General features: G+C 33.5%; 3 protein-coding genes across 3 annotated transcripts; 1 reads left to right on the plus strand and 2 right to left on the minus strand.

Moving 5' to 3' along the window:
* Positions 1 to 658: 658 nt before the first annotated feature.
* On the plus strand, positions 659 to 1877 carry LOC107458018 (FCS-Like Zinc finger 14). The gene is made up of 2 exons (XM_016076214.3): positions 659 to 1450; positions 1536 to 1877. Exons 1-2 carry the CDS (start codon positions 834 to 836, stop codon positions 1672 to 1674), a joined length of 756 nt encoding a protein of 251 aa, XP_015931700.1. The 5' UTR covers positions 659 to 833; the 3' UTR covers positions 1675 to 1877.
* A 1348-nt stretch (positions 1878 to 3225) lies between these two features.
* Positions 3226 to 7299, minus strand: LOC107458007 (oligouridylate-binding protein 1). Its single transcript, XM_016076206.3, has 12 exons — positions 6980 to 7299; positions 6602 to 6663; positions 6183 to 6285; positions 5961 to 6037; positions 5815 to 5876; positions 5624 to 5711; positions 5422 to 5497; positions 5276 to 5306; positions 4621 to 4740; positions 4242 to 4327; positions 3866 to 4039; positions 3226 to 3503 (listed from the first exon to the last, which is right to left on the minus strand). The coding sequence occupies exons 1-12, from the start codon at positions 7058 to 7060 to the stop codon at positions 3261 to 3263; spliced, it is 1203 nt and encodes a 400-aa protein (XP_015931692.1). The 5' UTR covers positions 7061 to 7299; the 3' UTR covers positions 3226 to 3260.
* A 2558-nt stretch (positions 7300 to 9857) lies between these two features.
* On the minus strand, positions 9858 to 11260 carry LOC107457999 (protein TIFY 10A). Its single transcript, XM_016076199.3, has 4 exons — positions 11016 to 11260; positions 10393 to 10695; positions 10251 to 10308; positions 9858 to 10177 (listed from the first exon to the last, which is right to left on the minus strand). Exons 1-4 carry the CDS (start codon positions 11188 to 11190, stop codon positions 10081 to 10083), a joined length of 633 nt encoding a protein of 210 aa, XP_015931685.1. The 5' UTR covers positions 11191 to 11260; the 3' UTR covers positions 9858 to 10080.
* Positions 11261 to 24098: the final 12838 nt, after the last annotated feature.

The raw sequence follows: 24098 nt of genomic DNA on the forward strand, positions 1-24098 counted from the left end.
TTGAACCGAAATTATTTAAAAAAATAAAAAAATTGGTTAATACTTATCACTAGTATAAAGTAAATCTCAATTAACACACAAATAAACTGAAATAAATTAAGAAATAAATCAAAATTATTTAATGATAGCATAAGAGAACATCAAAACTAATAAAGATGTTTGCAAAATGGTATTATTAGTGATGAAAAAGGAAAAAAAAAAGAAAGAGAAAAAAAAAAGAAGGAGAAGAAAGAGGAGAAAGAGAAAGAGAAAGAGAAGGTGCGTAATTTAAAAAGTTATTATAACGATTTGGTTAAATTTAATTAAATATTTTACTTAAATATAAAGCTTTATTGATAAAAATATTTACACATATATTAAATCATATCTTATCACATTAGTTAGAATTCTATTAGGATTACAAGTTTAAAAACCATTTATACCAATAGAGGCACTATGTATAAAAAGAAATCATAATCTTTTAATTTTTACTATTAAGGATTTATTTTTTTCAAAATCTTTAATGCGAGTTGTGCATCCAACAATAAATAGATTTTTACACCAATATACTATACAATTATTACACCATAATCTACTTAATTAAATAATAAGAGAGGAATAAAATATTAATGTTTGGTAGCAATCATACCCAGCATAATTCCAAGCAAAACTAGGTGCTTAGTCCAACCACTCCATGAATGATAATGATATTAACACATCCCACTAACATAACAAAACATAAACATCACTCTTATAAATACAACCCCTCAAGCACACATTTCCACTCCCCAAATTCTCACAAACAAATTAACAAACACCTCCCCTTCACTCACTAAACAACAACTTTTCCGATCATGTTGATGTTGGGGAAGAGGCCCAGCCCAATGATCGGAAAGTTGTCCGAATTATTGGTCTCCGGAGGAGGCCGTGCAGCCGCGGTGCTTCTAGACACCGCGGCAACCGGTAGCCCAAGAAGCCCCTTGGATATGAAAGCCCAGCAATCATCGCCAAGGGGCTTAAAGGGCTATGATCTCGGTGGTGTTGGTCTCAAAATTGTGGTGGCTCTTGATAACGAAGAGTTGCCCAAACGCACCGTTTGTGTCCCGAATCTGACCCGATCGAAGCCGATCCCGGTTTGTTCCATGAGAAAGCCAGATGGGTTCCAAAGGGTTTCTCCAAACGAGAATTTTGACGTGGGTGGAAGCTTGGAAGATTACACGTACGTGACATGCCACGTGCCTAACAAGACCTTCACTAAGGTGTACTATGATGGTGGTTATAGTGATGTTCCAAGACATGTACGGTGCTACAACAACAACAAAGGCGAAGAATTAGACGCTGGTGTTCTTAGAACCCCATCATCAGATTTTGTTGAACCTTCATGCGAACCAGTATTCCCCACATCAAATTTTCTGAGTTCATGCCATTTATGCAGAAAGAAACTTGATGGCAAAGACATATACATGTACAGGTAACGATTATTTTGATGTTTGGCAAGTGATACATATACCGGATGGAGTTTGGTTAATAATTGTTTGTGGATATGGCGTGTGCAGAGGAGAGAAAGGGTTTTGTAGCCCAGAGTGTCGTTCAAGACAGATGATGATGGAGGAACGCAAAGAGCTTTGTAGATCAGAAGCTGTAGAACTGTCATGGGAAGAACAAATATTCTCAACCGGGATTCTTGCCCTTTAATATAATCAATATACAACTCTATTTATCTACGTACATATATAGTGTACTATTAATTTGAGGCAGCTTGATTATCACTGTAACCATAAAAAGAAAATTTTGATCGGAAATAATGCTAGAGGATTCCGTTCCGTTGTACTTTTCCTGTATGCTAGTATGTTGCCAATAATTATCATGAACATGAGATGTCAAGTTTTTCTTCTTAAGTCCGTGGATACATTTAATCAAAGAATTTTTCTGGTGTGTGATAATAAATGTGACATTTGAGTTGAAAGCAACGGGAGTGGACTATGACGATGGAACCCACTGCCCACTTGCCATGGGCCCTACCATCCCCACTAACAAGCTAAGGATCACAAAAGTAGCCAACATAAATCATCAACACTTGATCAAAATCCCAGCTACTTTATGCTTCGCAACTCCCCTTTTAATTGTTCTTCCGAATATGCCATTAGCATATTGTATAAACCATTCTTTCTGGAAACAAAATGTATACAGAGAAATGCACCGGATTATTCAGTTTTTGCTCCGCACATCGGATAAAACATTAGGGCATGGAAGACAATTATTAAGGATACAAATAAACTTCACTAATTTGAGAAAAAAAATTAAAATCTGATTAAAGCATGCTTTATATCTCAATCAAGAATTTAAATTGGCACAATCAATATAAGAGAGTTCATAAACATTTATTCGTTTATTAACATGTACACGAAAGCATTTGATTAGTGAGTATTGTCTTATTATGTTATGCCTTCAAACTAGTATAACTCTGGCCAAATTCATTTGCTGTTCATTTTAATTCTTTCCATTCTATATAAGCAAAGCAAAAATTACGAATTATACCATGCTTTATGCAAAAATAATTGTAATATGGTCCCAAAGCAGTTTATAGGTACTGTTGGTCACCCAAGAGTTAAACTAAATCTTGAACATATCCGCTTCCTTAACCTTTTCAGGCTCCAATCCTATTAGTTTGGGTTTAACAATTTTCTTTAGTTTTAGAGCTAGCATAGTTGGCGTTCATTGGCATTAAAGATTAGAATATTACCAACTACCAAGTATCGTGGTCTCTCATTAAGAGCAAAATGGAGGTATCGTGTGTGTAATCTTTAGTCTCGCTAACAAACTAAAAATCATGGAATCAACAAGGCAAAACGGCCTACTTAACATCTATGTTTGAAGACCTTCTATAGAGGAAACCTGAGTAAGTTTGAGTATTTCTCCCGCAAGTGGAACTTGGCACATCTTTCGAGCATAGTTTATAGAAAAATATTAAAGGTTTAAAACATTTTGACACGGCGAGCAGGTTTTAATTTGTTATATATTAGGAAAAACACAATCATCGGCCACCCAACAGAATCATGCAATCTTTCCAATTAGAAAACAAGAGACACTATCAGTGCACACAGGACCAATTATAGTAATACACATGTACAAAAGCATAAATAGACGTACAACCAGCAACCGAAAAAATTATCTAATGGAAAGAGCTAAACATACGGGTGGAAGGAAGAGAAGAGAGAAAAGAGAAAGAGGGGGGGGGGGGGGGACTCCCTTCTTTAACTAGGGGAGTTGCATAACACAATTTACTGATAGTACATAAGGTGCTGGTTAGGAGCACCCATTCCCATGGCTGCCTGCTTCATGGCAGCATGCTGATTCTGCTGATGCATAAGCGCCGCATGCGCACCACCCATCTTGCTCAGAGCCATTTGACGTTCATACGCTGCAAGTCCCACAGGAGAAAAGCCAGGCACATGTGCAGTACTAGGTAGGGGAAGAGGAGTAGAGGCTGTTCCAGGAGGAGTGGGCTTGCTACCCCATGAACACTGCCGAAACACCAAAAATTTGGATCAGATACAATGCCATTATGCAGAGCCTTTTGAGTATGAAAGATTCCATTTTCCATGACAAAATTTATAGCAAGTTGTTTTGAGAGTTTGCGAGACAGGAGTTCCACGGTCAATAAGCTAGTTGGAATTTCACCAGATCAAATAATAATAATAATAATAATAAAGCCTCCAGTTGACAGCAAAATCCAGTTTAATAAACCCCTTAAACTTGAGATAGGAAAATATGAAAACAACCAAGTCATATGCCACTAACGCCATCTTAAATAACACAGAGAATAGCAATACGGCATCAAAGATAATAGAATTATCGGCAAACAAATATCCTGCAAACAGCATACCTTGACAGGTTTGCCAAACAGAATCCGAGCATTACCCATCTGGATAGCAAGAGCTGCTTCATCATGTGTACTGTATCTCACAAATCCAAAACCTTTGTCTCGTTGCACCCTAACATCTTCAATAATTCCAACACCAAGGGCATGAAAATGGTGATGAAGATCAACAGATGTAACCTGCAATTTCAATACCTATGAGAACTTCTAAAAAGTAATTTTCGATAAAGCTTAATTTGCATGAATATGTCGCATTTTATAGCTAGCAACCTAGCATATCTGTACTGCTAATACAGACAACTGACTGCCAAAGCACTCCACCTTTCAATAAAGCTGTAAGACTAGGTTATATCAAAATGGCCAAAAAAAAAAAAACCCTTGCCTCTGGAGCGAGATTGCCAACATAAACAGTGGTATATTGAGGATTCTTCTCTGGTGCATCATCACTGGTTACTTGCTGCGCTTCTTCTGCAATTAGAGAACAAGATAACCATGAAATGAAAATCATCCACCAAGCATAATCTACAATCAGGCAACTACAAACAATAAATGGAAAAGTATCCCTACATCAAAAAAATAATTATTTGAAAAACATCAACTATGAAATATTATGATACACATCAGCAGCATGAACACATAATATACTGAAGTGCCACCTTAAAATGATAATAAGAAAAAAAATCATGATGTAGATCTCATAGGAGCTTTCAAAAAGTAGGCAACGAATTCAACAATTTCTACAGTCAACTCGGTAATCTCACCCGATGTTCCATTAGTTAACTCCACAACACTTTTAGAATCCGAACTCTGCTTTTCATCATTGCTGTTAGCCCCTTTAGTGGCCCAGTTACAACGTATCTGTCTACTTCCAAGCCACTTACCTAAAGTGTCAGAAAAATACTAGAAGTTTCATAAACAATAGAAGGTGCTAATGTGTGAACTACAAACTAGGAATGGGCAAAAATAAAAACAGCAGCTTATAAATCCAAGGAAAACTATCATTATCAATGATGAGAACCTCATCACCACAAATATTTTCTCAACACTGATATAATTGGGGAAAAAAGGGTTATTTGATCCTTCAGCCCAAATATCTGGCCAATTAGGCCCCCGTCATCAGTTCCCCCCACCTGAGGCCTCGGCAGTAACAATATGGAGCAACATATATTAAATTTCACACAGTTCCTGAATAAGGTTTTCTATTATTAAGCTATCACATGGTTATAGCTTGTAGCAAGATTTGATATCATAAGTTTTCCAAATATATATATATACAATGTTCCATTAAGGTGTAAAGAAGAAAAATATGTGATGAAAGAGACAAATTTTCTATAACAAATATAACATATAACAGACATAAACCAAAGACACAATGAGAGAGATAAAAATCTAGCAATTCCAAAACAAAAATCTTACCAGTTAAATCATTTATGGCACTTTGGGCATCCTGATAAAGTATATTACAAAATAAAGACGCTACATTAGCATGACAAACACACAAAATAATCCCAAAGAATATTAAGATAGGAAGAGAAAAATGTAATAAGTTGAAGATTTCATGCCTGCTGATTTCGAAAAGAAACAAAGCCAAATCCCCTGGACCGCCCTGTTTTCTGATCCCACATTACCTTCGCATCTCTGAAATCAATTTATCACAAGTTTATTGTTATTATGAATTGAATTCAGGTACATACTCAAGTCAAATTACTTCTCACGTCATGTTACATGTAACCTACAATAACAAAATGACATTTAGAAACTTACGAACAAGTGGGATACACAGAGAAGCAAGCAAACAAGGTTGCATCTGTAACCTCAGGGCTAAGGTCACCAACAAAAATATTAAAATGACCTGAATCCAAAACAAAACAAAGGGTAAAGTTGTTATTCCACAAAACAAGAACTGTAATAAGACATTGCAAAGTACATTTCAAGGAAAAATATATATATGTAACCTGAAGTATCCTCTCTCTGGCTGCTAGCATAAGCCCAGTTAACCTTAATAGGCTGGCCAAAGCTGCATAGTACATGCAACACATCATAATATGAATCTAGTAGAAGCTGTTCCATATCTCAAACAAAAAATTAAAATCAAACTTACATGTGCCTTCCGTTGAGAGTTACAATTGCAAATGCAGCTGCACTGCGATCAAAGTAATCAACAAAGCCATAGGACGACTGCAAATTAAATGATTGAAGAAAACCATCATTGTGAGATGAGAAAGAAATACGTAGAAATATCTATTTCCAATAGCTGACAGGAATCATGGACTCAACTGTAAGTCATTTTATTGCATTTAAAAAGAATATTAAGAAAACTGACCTTATCTTTCCTAATGAGCTTGCATCCTTCAAGTGCGCCTGCACTTGAAAAAAGCTCTTGAAGAAGGGATTCTGAAACCTGAGGATGAATGTTGCCAACATAGCTGCATTTCATCAAATTTGATAAACGATTAGCAAATTAAAAAATCAATACACATCAAAGAAAAGCGCTTCATAAACCTAGAATATAAGAGAGTCAACTTGCCAACTACAAATACATAAACCAAGCAGAAACTTTTTTTGAGAAGAATTCTTGCAAAGGATATAATAAATTATCTAAGAGGCAGTGAAGTCAACGAGCCACTTCCTTACGGTACTAAAATACGGGAAGATGAACATGTCGAACTAAACAAAAATACTCGACATTTTAAAATAATATTTTTTTTAAAAAAAAGTAATAAAATGTTCATTAACACTCACACACTGCGGCATGAACTTGAATCAAAGCCAGGAGGCAGATTTCCACTCAAGATAGGCTCAATCTGCAAAATAAAAATGTAAAAACAAAGGGGAAAAAAACTAAAATCAAAATCATCTACTATTCTACTCTCCTCACAAGTAATCTAACTAAAACAATAGGAATCATAGCGTGAGTACCCAGCGTTCCACCTAAATTCTAGGGTAATTCAAACGTATCTAATCTAATCCCAAAACATAACAAAAAAGCTTGAGCTTGACGAAATAGCTGAAAATTTAAGCAGCAAACAGTAATCACAAAGAAAACATGCTAAATTTTGAGAAGAAATGAAGCTGAAAAAAATCAACAATTAAAAACAAATAAATAAAGAGTAGATGAACCTGTGGAGGAGTTAGGAGAGCAGGGTGGTGGTAGAGAGAGTGCTGCATCATAGCATGCTGTCTCAACCTGTGTTGCTGCATCTTCGATTCCTAGGGTTAGGGTTTGAAGACGATGATGAAAGGATAATAACAAAAGGGAAGAACAAAAAAAAAGGAAACGGAACAAATCAAAGTTGAAAACACAAAATATAAGACAAACAAAAAAAAAAAGAGAGAAAACAAAAAGGAAAAAAAAAAAGAAAAAAAAGGGAAAAGAAAAAACCCCTCGAAAGGGAGAGGGTGTGAGAGAAAACAGAGACAAACAAAGACGAAGAAGATGATACTGGAGAGGGACTCAGTCTCAGATACACTTACCCCCCTTTTAATACTTCAAAAATAAAATAAAAAATAAAAAACAAACAAACTAACTTCAATAATATTTTCCATTAAAAGAAATGGGGCCGGGGGTGAAAATGGAAAAGCATCCCAAAGCGTTTGCGGATAGATTTCTTTTACATATTTTTTAGGGGAGTTTTTTTTTTTTCTTTTTAAAATACCACGGCAAATAGGTTGTGTTTCACTGTACTGACCCTGTATTCAATTGAACTATTTTTTTTTTTCGGTAAATCTTTTGTTGTTTTAAATTACAAAAAAAAGAAAAAGAAAAATACTCAACTAGCTCTCTTGTTTCTGGCCTGAGTACTAGCTTTGTTTTGTCATACTTTAGTTAAACTAACTTGGATTTTTGTCCAAATCATACTGGTCTGAAAATTATGTTCTTGTTTGTTGTTTAGTTTTTGAAGAATCTTGTTGGAATAAAAACAGGGAAGTTCAATACCAATTCCATTATGCCGAAAAGAATCAAACAATAAAATAGGGCACTCTTTCTTTTTTGGTCATGGATTGGGTTGGACCCAGCCAACCAAACCAAGAAAGAAGACCCAGGTAAAGTTGTAGCAACTACATGACCAAATCGAAGGTTGTAGCAACAGGCAAGTGATAAAAAATTAAGAATATAACAACTGGGCCTAAAGTGTACTCAATGTAAGTATCTTGACAAAAAATATAACATGTTTGATGGGGCAACCAAAAATACCAATTCTTATATATTTTTCGTTTCTTAGAATTATAAGTTCAATTTAAAATCTTAGTTCCTGTCCAAAAAAAAAATCTTACTTTGTTGTATGATACTATATTACTATGATAGTGATATCTACATATGCGTATAGTTAGGCCTTCGGTTTTATGTGAAATGTTATTTTGTTCTATTGTTATTGTTATTAGTTTTTGTGGCTGTAGAAAAATTCTAATTAAGAGAGGAAAAAAGTGTTTGTTTATACCTTATACCTTATGGTTCTTGGCATCTTAGAAGAAAAAGAAAAATTCTATTCTCTGATTTGATAAACACCCTCCCTTCTCGTCACTTTTTTCTTTTTTCACTTGAGAAATGGAAAAATAAGTGCACATAAAATGGTAGAAAAGTTGTCAATCTAGTGCCACTGCCTTGAAGAACGAAAATTCTTATATATTTAGTCGCAACACACAAAACATGCTTTTGACCTAATAAGATACGTGTGTGCAACTAATTCATTTCACTATCTATATATTTTTTATTTTTTGAAAAAATTAATCTCATTTTTCTGTAAAAGGTGAATGACCATCTTATATTAGGCATAAATATTTTTTTGTTTTATGTTTTTTATTTTCTACAAAATTATTCTTCAAATTTTGATCCTAAAATATTAAAAAGTGTTTATTTTAATATTCTTTCGTTAGTTAGTGTGTTTGTGCCATTAAATAATAATGTAGGACATTTTACCATGTTAATAATTTAATATTAACATTTAACTTATTATGTAATGAAAAAGCTAATAACAAAAACAAACAAACCTTTATTAAAATTTTGTTGGATCAAAACTAAAATAAAAAATTGAATATTTAGGGATAAAAAAGTTATTAATCTTAAGCATCTATAGCTATAATAATTTTGTTTAAGTAGATTAAACACATGTTTTCAATTTGTCTCTAAAATGGTTAAAAAAAACTACCACATGTTCGGTAATTATTAAGTACCATTACTCAACCAGATCTCCTTCATGTTTGGCTAATTTTTATTTTCTTCTTCGTATGTACCTAAAAAGATTATTAGAGGCTTGTATACATAAGATGTTCTCTCATAATGAAATACACAAGGAAAATTATAAAAAAGAGTACCATTTAGTTCATACTAGTTGTCTGGTTTAAAGTATAGGAAAATTTTTAAATATACCTCGAAAACGAGTGTTTTAATTATTTTAATCATTAATTTTAATTAATATATTATATATTTTTTTATAATTCATATCAACCGTTAAAATATATATTTGTTTCAGATATACTAGAAACTTCCTAAAATATATATTTGTTGCCTTCTTTGGCTTATAACATTGGCTGAAAATGAGTAAATTTGTTTTCTCTATCTTATCTCCAAGAAAGAATTATTTCTACATGCCAAAATAATGTTATCGGACTCTCTCGCATCAATATAGCTGTAAAATAGTGATGCCACATCATTCAAGAATAGTGGCAGAAAATGGGAAGAAGGTGCGCAGTTATAAAGGGCACAAGCACTCACGTACCCTAACTTCAAAATCTTAGGTGGTTGAGGCATGCGATACAGTTGCCAAAAGACGGGACCCACTTAGTGACACCACTCCAACTTTGACCAATTTCCTCCCTTTCCTTGAACCACCACATATAAATTAGTAGTTTGACTCCCAAAACGTGTTAATCATTTTGCTTTATCACAATTATTATCAGATTTGGATATCATATAATATTTTATTAAAGATTAATTTTATTATCATTTCGGTTGATGAGGAAAGGAATTATTAACAAGAGGGAAAAAATTCATAAAAACTTAAAAGAAATGGAATGAAATAGTATTGAATCCAAAATGTTTGAGATACTAATAATTACAAGGAAAGAAATAACTAGGCAGAAGCTAAATAGGAATAAAGTTAGATGTATATTTGTCTTAGTCTTGATATATAGCAGTGGGGATAGGGTGAAACCAAAATAACAAAAAGCCTAATTGAGCAGTCCACCAATTATGAACAAAACTGCTTTTGATAGTGTGTTGATTAAGCTCCTAACCCAAGCCATGCCATAGACGACTCAGCTGCTTTATTAGGGACCGAGACGGGGCTGCTGCTTTGATATGGTGCTTTTGAAGCAATTCTGCGAACACAACATAATAATTAGTCAATTAGGCCTCCAATTGATAAACCAAGCAATTGTTTGGGAAGCCTACCTATCCTTTCTCTTCTCCAGGAAGCGATGCAGCGAAGCCTTCCTTGCAATAGGTAGATCTGCACATAAAAATGAAATTTACCATTAGAGAATAACTCACAATGATATATCATTTTTACTCTAAATAAAGGAAAAGAAATTACCACCAACAACAGGTGCGGACTGTAGCTGGGAGTGGGGTTGAAACAAGTAAGGCCGGGTGGGCTGCGTAGAAGCGCATGCACAAGAGTTCCCTCTTTTAGCCAAGGACAGAATCTCCTCCGCTTTTGTTAAACGCAGAAAAGAAACGGTGCGGTGCATGAAAAGCAACAAGAAACACGCATACCTTGTGTTTGCATAAGCAGGAGCACGTGGATAAAGAAGATCCATGGTTGTCACATTATTGTTCTCCTTTGTGGGAAATAACTCCATGGTTGTTGCAGAATAGCATGAGTTCTCAGGTGACCCTGCTGTCAAATAATAAACAGATTCAGAGAGCCGTAGAGAACGGAATACATCATTCAAGTCCATCGCACTCTTAGGATAAAAAAGATGATTAAGCAAATCCCTTAATATATGATTATCCTCCTCGTTCCCCGGTATCCACGAAATACGGTTTAATCTTATCCCAAAAAAAGAGAAATAAAAAAAACGTGACTCCTCCTCTAACAGAATGTTGAGAAAATTGGGAGCGGGTAACATGCATGCACTCCAAAAATCAAACATATACATTTCGTAACAGAAAATAGAAACGGAATAGGGGGCAATTTGGGAAATTGAGAGGTACCGTGTGTTTCAGGGGCGGGGTTGCGTTTTGTTATGCCGAGGGTGAGGTCACCGAAGGAACCGTTTTCTCTGAGGTATTGGCTCAACCGATTACAAGTCTGGGAAAACGTGGAGATCTCCGGCGACTTCACCGGATTTTGGCCGGAAACTCCAGAATACTCCGATGAGCTGGACATTTTTGCAGATATTAGCGAGGCTTTGATTTCTGAAGAGAGGGCGGATGGTTTCGTCGTCCTGATGAGACTTTTATTTTATATAGGAGAGGGTTTATAAGTTGGAAAATTGAAAAAGGATTATTTTTAATTTTAAATTGCGGGGTCCAGGGAAGAGGGAAAATGAAATTGAAATTGAAGCACGAGGAATATGTGGGTGTACTCTTCCTTTTTAAATGCTGCTTTCGGCCTTTCTTTAATTTGTTGCCTTCCATGACTCTCCCCAACTCTACTATTAGACTTTTCCGAGTCCACTCTCCCCTTTGTTTCTTTTCTATTTTTTTTTCCATTCAAACTAATAAATTATTACTAAGCTCACAAAAATTAGTGAACAAAGGATAAAGATATTTGTATATACTTGATATTTACGATATTTATAAAAAAGTAATTTATAATATTAATATGTATTTTGTAAAATTACCTAAAATCAATATAATATGAGTCTAGATCCGGATTTTTTGGATGAAATTTTCGACTTGATTATTTGATAAAGAAAGCTATCCAACAACACTTTCAAACGGATAATGATGGTACTTATAAGGGACTCTATTACTTAAGTCAGATCTCTTATTAATTTATCGGGAAGTAGACAAACAGACAAAGAGACGAGATCCTCTTGACTTACAAGTAATGGAGAACCTAACCTTTATGAAAGATTCAAATTCAAGTAATTAGGGACATTTGTGATTATAAAAACTCTGAATAAGTAATACAAGAGATACAATTGGGTTTACAAGGGAATTAAAAAAGAAGTTAATGAAGACAAGGAAGATGAATCTTTTTTAGGACTTCTACTTTCACCTGATTTTAAAAATGTTATTAAGAAAAATATAGCACAAGTTAGGATGGAAGAAATCAAAAAATTAAATAAAAATTCAATGATAAAAAGGTGATTAAAGTGAGAAAAACAAGTTCAAAAAAGAATGAAAGCATAACTAAGGGAAGAAGAACAAAAGATCTCACAAAAAAAAATAAGGGAGCGATCACACATCTATTAAGAAGGAAAGGCATAAAAAAGAAATAAGAGAAAAGTACCAAACAAAGAAGAAGAGAAGTGTACAAGATTTAAAGAGAAAAAAAAAAGACCGTAAAACAAGTGATGCTAATGATATAGATGACTCAGAGAAAGAAGTAGGAGCATGAAATTTGCGCTCCCAACTAGGTTTACAATGTAGTAATAAAAAAAACTGTGGTGGATCATTTTTGCAACGTAGGGCTGAGAGAAAATATCAACATAATTGACTGTACAATAAAAAAAAGAATCAAAAGAAGACGAAGAGCGGCGTAAAACTAGCGCTACTTTTGTTTATAAAGAATAATGTGTCAAAGGTATCTTTTGAAGAGTTAATGTTAGTGCCACGGTGTTTTGGTTATTTTTGACTTTTCGAGTAGGACATTTTTTTTATTTGGTTTTTGTGTTGTGTCCGATGTTTTGGTGTGCCTTTTGTTAAGATGGAGTAGTTGTTTTAATAGTTAACTCAATTTAACTGTTTCGTTGAACCTTTGCTCTTTGTTCTCTGTTTGTGATCGAGCAATCCAACTAAAGATAAAAAAAATGTGTACTGTCATTTTTTTTAAGTAAGAAGCTCAGCACATACAGTGGAACAAAAGAAGACATCCAACAGAACAACTTAAAACAAATAAAGAAAAATAAGCAATGCAAAGAACACTAATAGTTATCTCCTTCTCATTTTTGACATTACTATCAACAATAAAAAGGATCCACACCTAACCACTCCATGTAGTTCAAAAAGGACAAGTTGATAATCTCGTCAACCCCTTTTCCTTTATTTTGAAAATCATTCTATTCCTTTCTAACCAAATGTCAAAATAATCGCACAAAAACACACCATCTACCTCTTGCACTCCTCCTTGTTAATTGATATCTGAGTCCAACTTTGAAAATGTTCATTTAGTGTCCTCGGGTAAGACCATTGCCTCCTAATAAATGATATTCATGCACACCAAATCTGCCAAGAAAAATTACAACCAAGAGATAAGTGGTGACCATGTTCAACACTTTTGTTACATAACACACATACAACATCTTTCTGGTTAACAATCCCAAACCGACTCAGCCTCTCCTTCGAATTGACCTTGCCAGTCAAGACAAACTAAACAAACAGTTCTACTACCAGTCTTAGTGGAACTAGACCTTTCCAAATAGTCCTAATAAAGTTATAACTTGTTATATCCTCCGAAATCATTTTTGCTTGCAACACCTGCATAAAAAAGTTAGTAGAAAATACACATTGTTTATTAAATTTCTACACAACTCTATTTTCTCTATCACATGCAAGTTTAACCAACCTTAAGGTATCATGCAACTGGTTCACTAGATCTAACTCTCATTGAAAAAGCTCTTACCTCCATTAGAAATTTCATATCCACTCTAACTTATCCCCAAACCCACAATTCTCTATTACAGATCTCTTTGGTTTGAAACTGAGAAGAGTCTCAGAAACTAATCTTCCAAAGAATTACCACATAGCCAGACATCTTTTCAAAATCGAGTCTTTCTTTTATCACCAACCTTCATAGACAGCCTAGTAATCATTTTTTGTCCAATTTATTGATCCTTAAACTGTATCTGACAAATATTATTCCACATATTTCCAAACAAATAATATCCGGAATGACAATAAGACATTTGAATTTAGGTTATTACAATAGCAAACCATCTTTTTTTATAATAAACAATCCTCCTTAAAAATATAAATTATTCATATATGTACTCAAGTTAGTCTAATTCAATTCACTCAATTAATGTCTCTAATTAGATTGGCTCATTTTGAGATGACTTAATTAACAAAAGGACTCTCATTTTTTTTATTGGGTTAAGCTGATGAAATAACAAAAATTTAGATCATATTACCTATGATCTGACGTAATCTAAAAAACAAGTTAAGAATTCTCTTACTACTTTATTTATTGCTAGTAAGATAATAATAAATTCATTCAACATATATAATTTTTGAATTTGGATCCTCTAAATTTTAAATTTTTAATTTAAAGAGTAAAGTATGATCTTCCACTTTTGAATAATTTCTCTCTCATATTTACTTTTAATCCCACCTATAAAATGAATGATGAGAGATCACACTTTACTTTTTAAAGTAAAATTTAAAATTTAGAGGATCCAAATCTAAAATTTTTCATATAGTAAAGAGTATAATTGTCCACCATCACTAAAAAATATTATATTATCTCTACTATAATCAAGTTATTACCCTATTTTATAAATGCTCAAACAACTCATGTACTTTTCATTCAACTCAAACTACACCTTATTAAAACTTGTTACTAATCTAAGCATCCAAATGTCTTCTTTTCAGGCACCCTTCACCTTTGTCTCTTTTTTTTTTTGGACGGAGACCCGGGCCAACAGACTAGCCCAAGTCTAGAACAGAGATCAATGCCCCCCAAATCGACCCGTTATTCCCTGACCCAACCTGTTATCCCTTCCTATATCCCACCCTTGCCGCAAGAGTAAGCAGCTCATCGAGGTTCTTATCTGCACCTAGCTGGCAACCCCTGCATGGTTGCTAGCGCCACCGGATTGAGGACCACGAGGATTGAGGACGATGAGGGGTTCTCCCATCTGAGCCGCCGTTGCACCACCTTGTCTCTTCAGCAGTACCGGGGCCTCCCCAACAGCGCCCTCCCTCGCCATCTAGCATAGATCCGTCCCACCTTCTTCCCGACAGCAGTTCGGAGCAAAGAGAGCCCTCTATCGCCATGTAGCAAAGATCCGTCCCACTTTCTCCCTTGCCTAGAACTTGGATTTCGCGGCCTCCGTAGATCGCAGCCCCTCGTTGCCAAGGACTTGGATTCCGCGACCTCCGTAGCTCGCAGCCCCTGAAACCACACTATCCCCTTCTGCCTCACAATCCCGCAGCACCATCTCTGAAATAGTATCGCCTTGGATTGCATGTAGATCTTCTGTCTCAGATCATTGATGATCTGGATGAATTCCTTACTTTCCTATCTCATTGTCTGGTTCGAGCACCTCCAATCTACCTAATTACAACCTTCTTCTTGTTCTTTTGTAATCGTTGCTTCACATATGAGCCTCTCTTGTAATGATGCTTTATATATCTACAGGTGGTTTGATGCTCTAACTTGCTCGTAATGTTTCTGTTTTTGCTGCTTTTGTCACTGCATGGGCTAGTCGATTTCCGTTCCTGGGGGTCCAAGTTATTCCCTTCTCAGGTAAACTTTCCATTAAAATCTGAATGTGGATTATGGCCAACGCCTCACCTAAAGCTGTCTTGGATTTAATTGCTTGAACTAGCTTTAAATTGTCGAATTCTATTAGAGTTCTGCCTATTTGTAGATTGTTCACTATGATCAATGCTTGCCTTATAGCCTGAGCTTTTGAAACAGTACTTGATTTGGCTTGAATTTTTTCTGAGAAACCTAATATAATACTCCCCTTGTGATCTCTGATAACCACAGATATTGCACCTATTCCAGTATCCTTCTTGAAGGCTGCGTCAACATTTGCTTTCAACCAGTTCTCAGGGGGAGGTCTCCATTTCACCAGGTTAGTTTTGCTCCTATTTGCTTATGTTTTCTGTGTCTACTGTTTATCTGCTAGTTTTCAGTATGTTGCCTCTAGTGCTGTTGTCCTACAAATTGTCCATCTAGGATTTACCTCTTGTTGTTGAAACAATTTGTTGTTCCTCGTTTTCCATATCTCCCACATGAGAAATCCTAATTTACTAATTCTCCTCTCCTGGTCCTCTCCACCACCTGCTCTCAACTTCTTTATGCATTCGACCATCCAATTTTCGATTGAGGTAACTGTCTCATCTGTTGGGGTTCATTGGCATTCCTCTCCGAACCATGTTGCCCTAACCCAATCGCATAGTAGTAGTGCATGTTCTACTGTCTCTGAACTTTTTAAACATATTTGACAGACTAGATCTGATGCCATCTTTCTTTTGTATAAGTTAGAGGCTACTGGTAATATATCATGACATGCTTTCCATAAAAACATTCTGATCTTCTGTGGGACTTCCATTCTCCACACTTCCTTTCATATCTCCCTTTTATCTTCACTTGTTGATGAATTTCCAAATTTCATGCCCTGCCCAACTCTTCTTGCAGCATAATATCCGATTCTTATTGAGTAATTTTTATCTTTCTAGATTTTCTCGTCCGATATCTAGATTTATCACTCTTCGGGACTGTGACATCTATGTAAGTTCCATCTAATGCTCCTAGACAACCCTATCAAATGTAAAAAAAAAAGTTATTACACACAGAGTAAACGTGACCAATAAAAATTAGAGCTACATACACGACCTACCTTGAACCATTTCCATCTGGAATCTACACAATCTTCCGGTACAGGGTCTGCCTTTGCAAATAAGATACTTTGGACACGCAAAACCGAACACAATACCTTGTGAAAATACCTACTAATAGTTTCACCAGACCTATAGAACCTAACCTGTATGCTGCGATTTTTGGTTTGGTGAGCTAATATGATTAAGAAAGTAGCAACTTGCTCGCCTATGCCAACATGACCATCTTTGTCTAATCCACCTTGAACTTGTAGCAATTCACATAAAGTTGCAAATGCATTCAAACTCATTCTTAACTCCCATATGCAATTTCTATCTCCACCCTTCCCAATGATATTATCTAATGCATCTCGCCTTAGTGGCAATGTGTTCACTCTTCGACCAATCGAATAATGACCCGCCTTCTATTCCTAATATACATATATAGAGTGACTAAAAAAAGCAGCATTAACGTGTCAAATTGCATTCTCATAATCCAGTAATATCCAACACATAGCTTAATTTGTTCAAAACGATCCATCATCACTTCCTAAGAAACAATAACAAGTAAATACATAAAAGAAGAATCCTAATAATTTCTACAAACACATAATACAAATTATGATAGCAAACAACTTGGTAAGTAGTTTGATGAGCAATTTTATAAACACAATACAAATAAATTGTCCCCTAACATTCTTCAATAGATAATAATTAAAAAACTCACCTATCAATAATTTCATAAGCAATTTAGTTAACATATTAATCAGCAATTAGAGCAACATTTTTATCACTAGTTTTATCAACAATCAGCACTAATAACATCAGCAGATCAGTAACAAAATTTTATTTATCACAGCAGCAACAATTCCTTCTACAACTCTTTTCTTTTTGACGATTTTTCTGCATAATTGGCCATAATGTTTGATGGTGAGAACAATTTCTCAGTGAGAACAATTTATCAAGTATAAATTATAACAAGTTTCTTTCAATTAGACACATGACTTTTTCCATTCTTTTTCCTCTTCAATTAGGAAAAATAACTTATCAAGTTTCAAAATGCATTTAAAACAACCACCACCAAAATTATCCATTGTCTATTGAAGATTTCAGATGAAAACAAAATAAATAATGAGCAATACCCAAATACCCAGGTTTACATACAATTTGATTGTCCACATACCCAAATTTTGGAATAGCAATTAATCAACAATAACCCATCTGATCAATAATCAAAATTAAAAGAAGAAACTTCACAAAAGAAGAAATACCAGAGACAATGAGGCAAAGCACACCCAGAGGGCAGATGTTGCAGCAGCGGAGGATGAAAGACTCAACGCGCAGCAGAAGCACAGCTAGGGTTTGAGGTTAACGCGGCTACGAGATGGAGAGACGAAGATGGCAGAGTAGCAACAGAAGCTCACCGCGACCGGAGCCCAGCATGCAGTAATCAGAGAGGAGAGTCGGCAGAAAATATAGACAATGTGCGGCGGTGGTTCACCTTCGATGATGCAGAACAGCTACACAAGAAATTTTCACTGCTTAGGGTTTCATACAAACAGGAGACCCCTTTGGAATATCAAAAAATTAACGAGGACAAAATCGTCTGAAAATATTGATCCTGATCTGTGTCTATCGACCCAAATCCGTGTCTCAGCATTTTACTGAGACATGAAATACATGTAACTTGTGTGTGCTTGTGTGTGCTTCTCCAGACCCATGACGCGCTCTTTTTACCCTTCACCTTTGTCTAAAAAAGTTGGAATAGTTTTTTTTTTTTGGTCGGTAGATTGAACGACCTCCAATTCTAGGTACACAACACACCCACACACTTCTCACATATTTATCACATTTTTTCCTCAATTGCATCCTCTAGGATTTGAACCCTAGACCTTGAGGTGAGAAGAGGGGAGAAATGCCACTAGAGCCAAGGCTCATCGACAAGTTGGAATAGTTTGATGATTGACATTGACACATTGGTATGGGAAACAGTTGGGCCCAAATGGTAAAATTTTACGTAAAAAAAAAAAAAAGAAAAAGAAACAAATCCTAATAGTTTTGAAATTGCTCTAATACACATTAATTAATTAATTGTTATTAGAACTTTGTCTGGAGTAATTTCCAACACGTGTTGTTTGCGTTTGTATTTGCGTAGGCAGAACGGAAGCGGTACACTTTTGTGGTTGGCTTTTCCTGTTGTTCCTATGCCTTTTATTTTACGGCCGCGTTCGTCCAACACATGAATGCATGCGAGGTGCTTTTTTAATCTATAGTATAGAAACAAGGGTTACATGAGCAAACCGTGTTTAAATTGTTCATATTGTTCAAATTTCCGTTTTTTTTTTTTAATTTTTATTGAGTAAAATTTTCAGTCTATTATTTACCTTATTCAAATTTTCCGATATCTACCTATAGCGGAACTGGGCATAGTTACGCAATTCACGCGCAAGAAGTTGTAGAGGAAATGAGGAGTATTAAATTTTCCCACTATTGCTATGGCTTATGGGTCCTCACACCACCCACCCAAATTTCTTCCTTCCTTCTCTTTCATTAATGCACTATATTTTGATCATGTTCTATATATATATATATATCTTTTGCATGGCATGCAACAGCGCCCCCTCCCCCACATTTTAATTTGAGTGCAGAATGTTACTCTCAAGTCAATTTTGTTTTTGAGACTAGTCATGGAAATGGAATGATTTATTTTGTGTGTAACTATTAGGGGTTAAAAGTATCTCTCAAACATTATGTCATGCTTCTATTTTGGTCGTCAAAGATTAATGATTAATAACACATATATGGGTAAGTTATATTGACCTTCTTGCTAGTTAAATGATGGCACATGGAGGTTTTTGACGGGTTAATAGTATATCTGCCAACTTCTATCAATTTTTATTTATAATTGTGTTTAATAAAGGTGTTTTTATAAATGTGTCTAATAAAAATATATTTTTTATAGTTGTATCTAATAATACATGTGTTTAAAATATAATAATTAATTATTGTTAGTAATAAGTTGACAGATAATATATTAATTCTCTATACTTTTTCTTTGACTATTAATCCTAATCACTAGTGTTATAAGAGAAGTAAATTTTATTATTTTACATCATCAATTAATTAGTATTAGTCTCTTTTTTTTATTCAATTATAATTAGTACTTTTAACCACTAAAATAGTAGAAGATAAATTCAGTTCAATTACATTATAAAAATTAATTAAAATACTACTATTACACCTAGGACGGATCCAGAAATCTAAGAGTGGAGGGTTTAAAAATTAAAATATTGTATAATTAAATATAATGCTATATATTTGATAATAGATATAATTATAATTAATTTTTTAATTTAAAAAATAATAAATACTTATCAAATAAAAGAATTATCTCAATTTTTATAATTTTTTAATAATTTTTTATAATTTTATATCTAATAAAATATAAAATTATATATTTTTAAATATTGTGTTAATTAATTTACTTTATTAAGTATTTATGTGACAGTAATTTATATTTGTATGTTTTATATCATTCAAAAAATAGAGAGATTCAAACCTACAACCTCTTAATTAAGTATAGAAGAGTATGTCATTTAAACTATAGCTCATTGATAAGAATAATAACTCTTTTTATTATCACTACATTATTAAATTTTATTTTATACAAGATATCTATTATAATAATATATAAACTTTTAAAATTTGTTAAGAGGGTTAAAGCCACTACTTGCACTCACTTAAATTCGTCCCTTCATCACACCTAAATATCTTAATACACTTAAATTAACTATTCTCCTTCGATATTATTATTAAAGAGTCATTAATTTAGACACATACATTTATTATGTCATTATCAATTTACGATTATTGTATTTAAATAATTCTATTAGAATGTTAATTATAAGAAAAATATACGTAACCAACAATAATATTGTTGATGTATATATCTAAACTCCAAAAAAATGTATTAGATTATCACTCTGATACATTACTGTATAAAATTCTTAAATCTATTTCTTCTAAAATTCAACTTCCAATAATTATTATCATCACTGTATGTCCAGTTGATCAAACATGATTTCTTTATGTTGAAAATTACTTGTTCCGGTGATACATTATATTTTTTCAACATTAATTGAACAATCACCTCAAAACTTTCCATCAAAATATTTATATTAAATTTTACATGGATAAACTCAAGAATAATACAACTAGATTATTTTTAACATTTAACAAATATCCACTCATTATTGTGCATTATTTTGTAGACACATAATTCACACATAACTACCATGATAATACATTATGTCCCATCTTAAAAGTGCTCTTCAATTTCCTCTCATTTTTGTTAATTTCCTCTCTCAGGTCTTGATAGAAAACAAATTAAAAAAGAACACACTCTAACCACACTCGTAATGCTCCTCACTTTTAAATACAAGTAACATTTTAATCGTTAAATAAAAACAGTGGAAAACGCGGAGACAATAGGAAAGCTAGCTGGTGCACTTCGAAGCCCCTAAATAATTGATAAACAAGCAGAATCATACACGTGGCATAATGATATGCATCCTTAGAACGCGTTTAATTAACTTTTGCAGCTTTAATTTAATCGATTTACAACTGTGAATTGTTATGAGTGACCCAATTAGCAGCATATATAATACACATAACTCATAATATAATGCTTGGTTGCTTAACAAGGCATAGGTAGGTATAGACGTTTAGTGGCGCCCTTATTTATTAATAGAAAAAATATACATAGAGAATAAAATATTAAATAATATGAACAATTAATATATCAAATATTTGGTATATTATATTAATAAAATATTGAAATTTTATTTTTTTAAATATATTTTATATGATATAAAAATATAAAAGTATTAGATTTAATTTATCATAAAAACTATTTTGGAAATATTTGTATTTAATTTGATTAGTTAAACCAAAGTTAATTCGATCATTATAACAAACTAGATATATTTATAAATTTATAGAAAAAAAAAAAAGAAAAAAAAGTTGTTACTTATGAATTTTTTAAATTTTGATATGAACCCATCGATAGAGTATAGCAGCGATATGGGAATTATTGGTATTTTACGGATTTGTGACGGTTGGGTAGCAGAAATCGGTGGCACCGACAGGTAGGAAGGAAATCGGAAACACCGATTTCAGGGCGCAGTGGGTGCACAAATCGGAGGCACCGATTTGTGTTTCTTGGCCATGCGTCACGCATGCATTTGCCTCCCTTGGTTGCCCGTGACTCCCTTGGTACAAAAGACCCATGTTTTCCCTCATCGGTATCCCTTTCACTTTCTATCACTCTCTTTCACTCTCGTCTCCCTCTCTTCAACACCCTCAACCCCACCATTTTTTTGTTGCACACCATTATTGGACCACAACAAATTTTAAACAGAATTCAAAGAAAATGTCAAGAAGACAAAAAATTAAAGAAGTAAATCAATCAGAGTTTTATATTATTAATTATCTTGGAGATTCAAATTATGTAAGTTTTTATTTTTTAATAATCTGATTTAATAATAATAATAGTGATAAATATTAAATTTAATTAGCAATATATATTGTAATGGCATTAAGTAGAGATTAATTAACTCATATATGTGTGTATAATTTTATTATTAGGTGGTTAGAAATAAAAATTAAAATAAAAATTAATCATGTATTATGTATGTATGTATGATATGGTATGGTATGGTATGATATGGTAAACTGTAAATAATAATTAGTTTTTTTTATAGTTAATAAACTAATGAAATCAGATCCTGTATATGTTTCCTTAGAGTAGATTGTAGTAGTTATTATTAGCAGTAGTAATTGAGTTTAATAATTTATTATGATTAACAATTAAAATTTAATAAATTATTTTATTTATGATCATTAATAAATGAATTTTAATTTATTAAAATTTAGTTAGTAGTAACTAAACTTAGATTAGAAAATTATTATGCTGTATTATGAATAATAATAATAATAATAATAATAATAATAATAATAATAATAATAATAATAATAATAATAATAATAATAATAATAATAGTATGCTGTTTTATGAATAATAATAATAACAATAATAAAAGTAGTATGCTGTTTTACTAATAAATAGTTTATCAGTCGTGAAATTATTCTGGTTAGTTAGTTAAGGTTAAATAATTTTTGTTATAAGGTAATGAATATGATTGAAAGATTTTTGTATAATAGATTTACTGCGTATGTGTGAAATACAATTATGCTGGAATTAGTTATAATGGATATGTAACGATAATTGTGTTTTTGATAATATAGTTATATTATACTGTGACTTATAGTGGAAATGTGATATTGTAGGGTTCACAGATATTGCTGTGTGATCATTTAAAGCCGCCGGATTCATACAACCAAATTGTTGAGTCACACTTACGCGAGACTGGATTTTATTATGTTTCACAAGTTGGATTTATTCCATGTCAGTCAGCAATGATTAATGCTCTGATTGAGAGATGGCGGCCTGAAACTCACACGTTTCACTTTCCAGTTGGTGAGTGTGCCGTGACCTTGGAGGATGTGGCGATGATTCTCGGTCTGCCGACAAATAGTCTTCCGGTAACAGAACCGACCATGAGTAGTTTTGAGGCATTGGAAGCCGAGTGCTTGCACCAATTTGGAGTTGCACCGAGGAAGACGGACTGTAGAGGGAGCTTTATAAAATTAACATGGTTTAGGGGTTTGAGAGATCGTATAGTGTTGAATGATGTTGTGCATATTCAAATGTATGTAAAGTGTCACATAATGTTATTATTTGGGACAGTTCTATTTGGAGATAAGTCGAGTTCAGCTGTTCATTGAAAATTTTTACCTTTACTCCGTAACTTTTGTCAGATCATACAGTTTAGTTGGGGTTCGGCATGCTTGACACACTTTGTATAGATCATTGTGTAGGGCAACTCGTGTCGACTGCAAGGAGATGGACGGTCCATTGGCACTCTTGCTCACTTGGACTTGGATCCGGCTACCATTTCTAGCGCCTATTCCCGGCAATCCCCGAGTGTTTCCAATTGCAAACAGGTAAGTTTGATTAAAGTATGCATCGAAGGAAATGATAGAAATTATTTTATGTTTTTCACAAGATTAGTTAACTAATGGATTGTCCGATGGCAGGTGGCGTAGCTGGGACCGTGAAAACTATGCCTACCGATATAATTATCATGCGCACTAGGAGGTTGTTGGACGATCTACAAGAAGGACATGTATGTTGTAAAATCTGGAGTGAATTAATTGTAAAATCTACCATGAAAACTAAGTTGTTATTATTTAAAAATTAAGTTGTACTATTTACTTAATGAGTATGTCAATTAGGTTGTTACTACTATTTAAAAATTAAGTTGTATTATTTACTTAATGAGTATGTTAATTATCGAATATGTTAATTACGTTATTATGACTATTTTTCTATCGAGTATGTTAATCAGGTTTGAAATGAATACAAGCACGAGTTGGTAAATTTAAATGTCAATGTAAATTCAAATGAAATGTAAAAAAGGTAACTACTACTCTTTCATTGCCTTGATTACTGCCTCCCTT

The sequence above is a fragment of the Arachis duranensis genome, chromosome 1 (assembly GCF_000817695.3).
Source record: "Arachis duranensis cultivar V14167 chromosome 1, aradu.V14167.gnm2.J7QH, whole genome shotgun sequence".
In the NCBI taxonomy this organism is placed as follows: Eukaryota; Viridiplantae; Streptophyta; class Magnoliopsida; order Fabales; family Fabaceae; genus Arachis; species Arachis duranensis.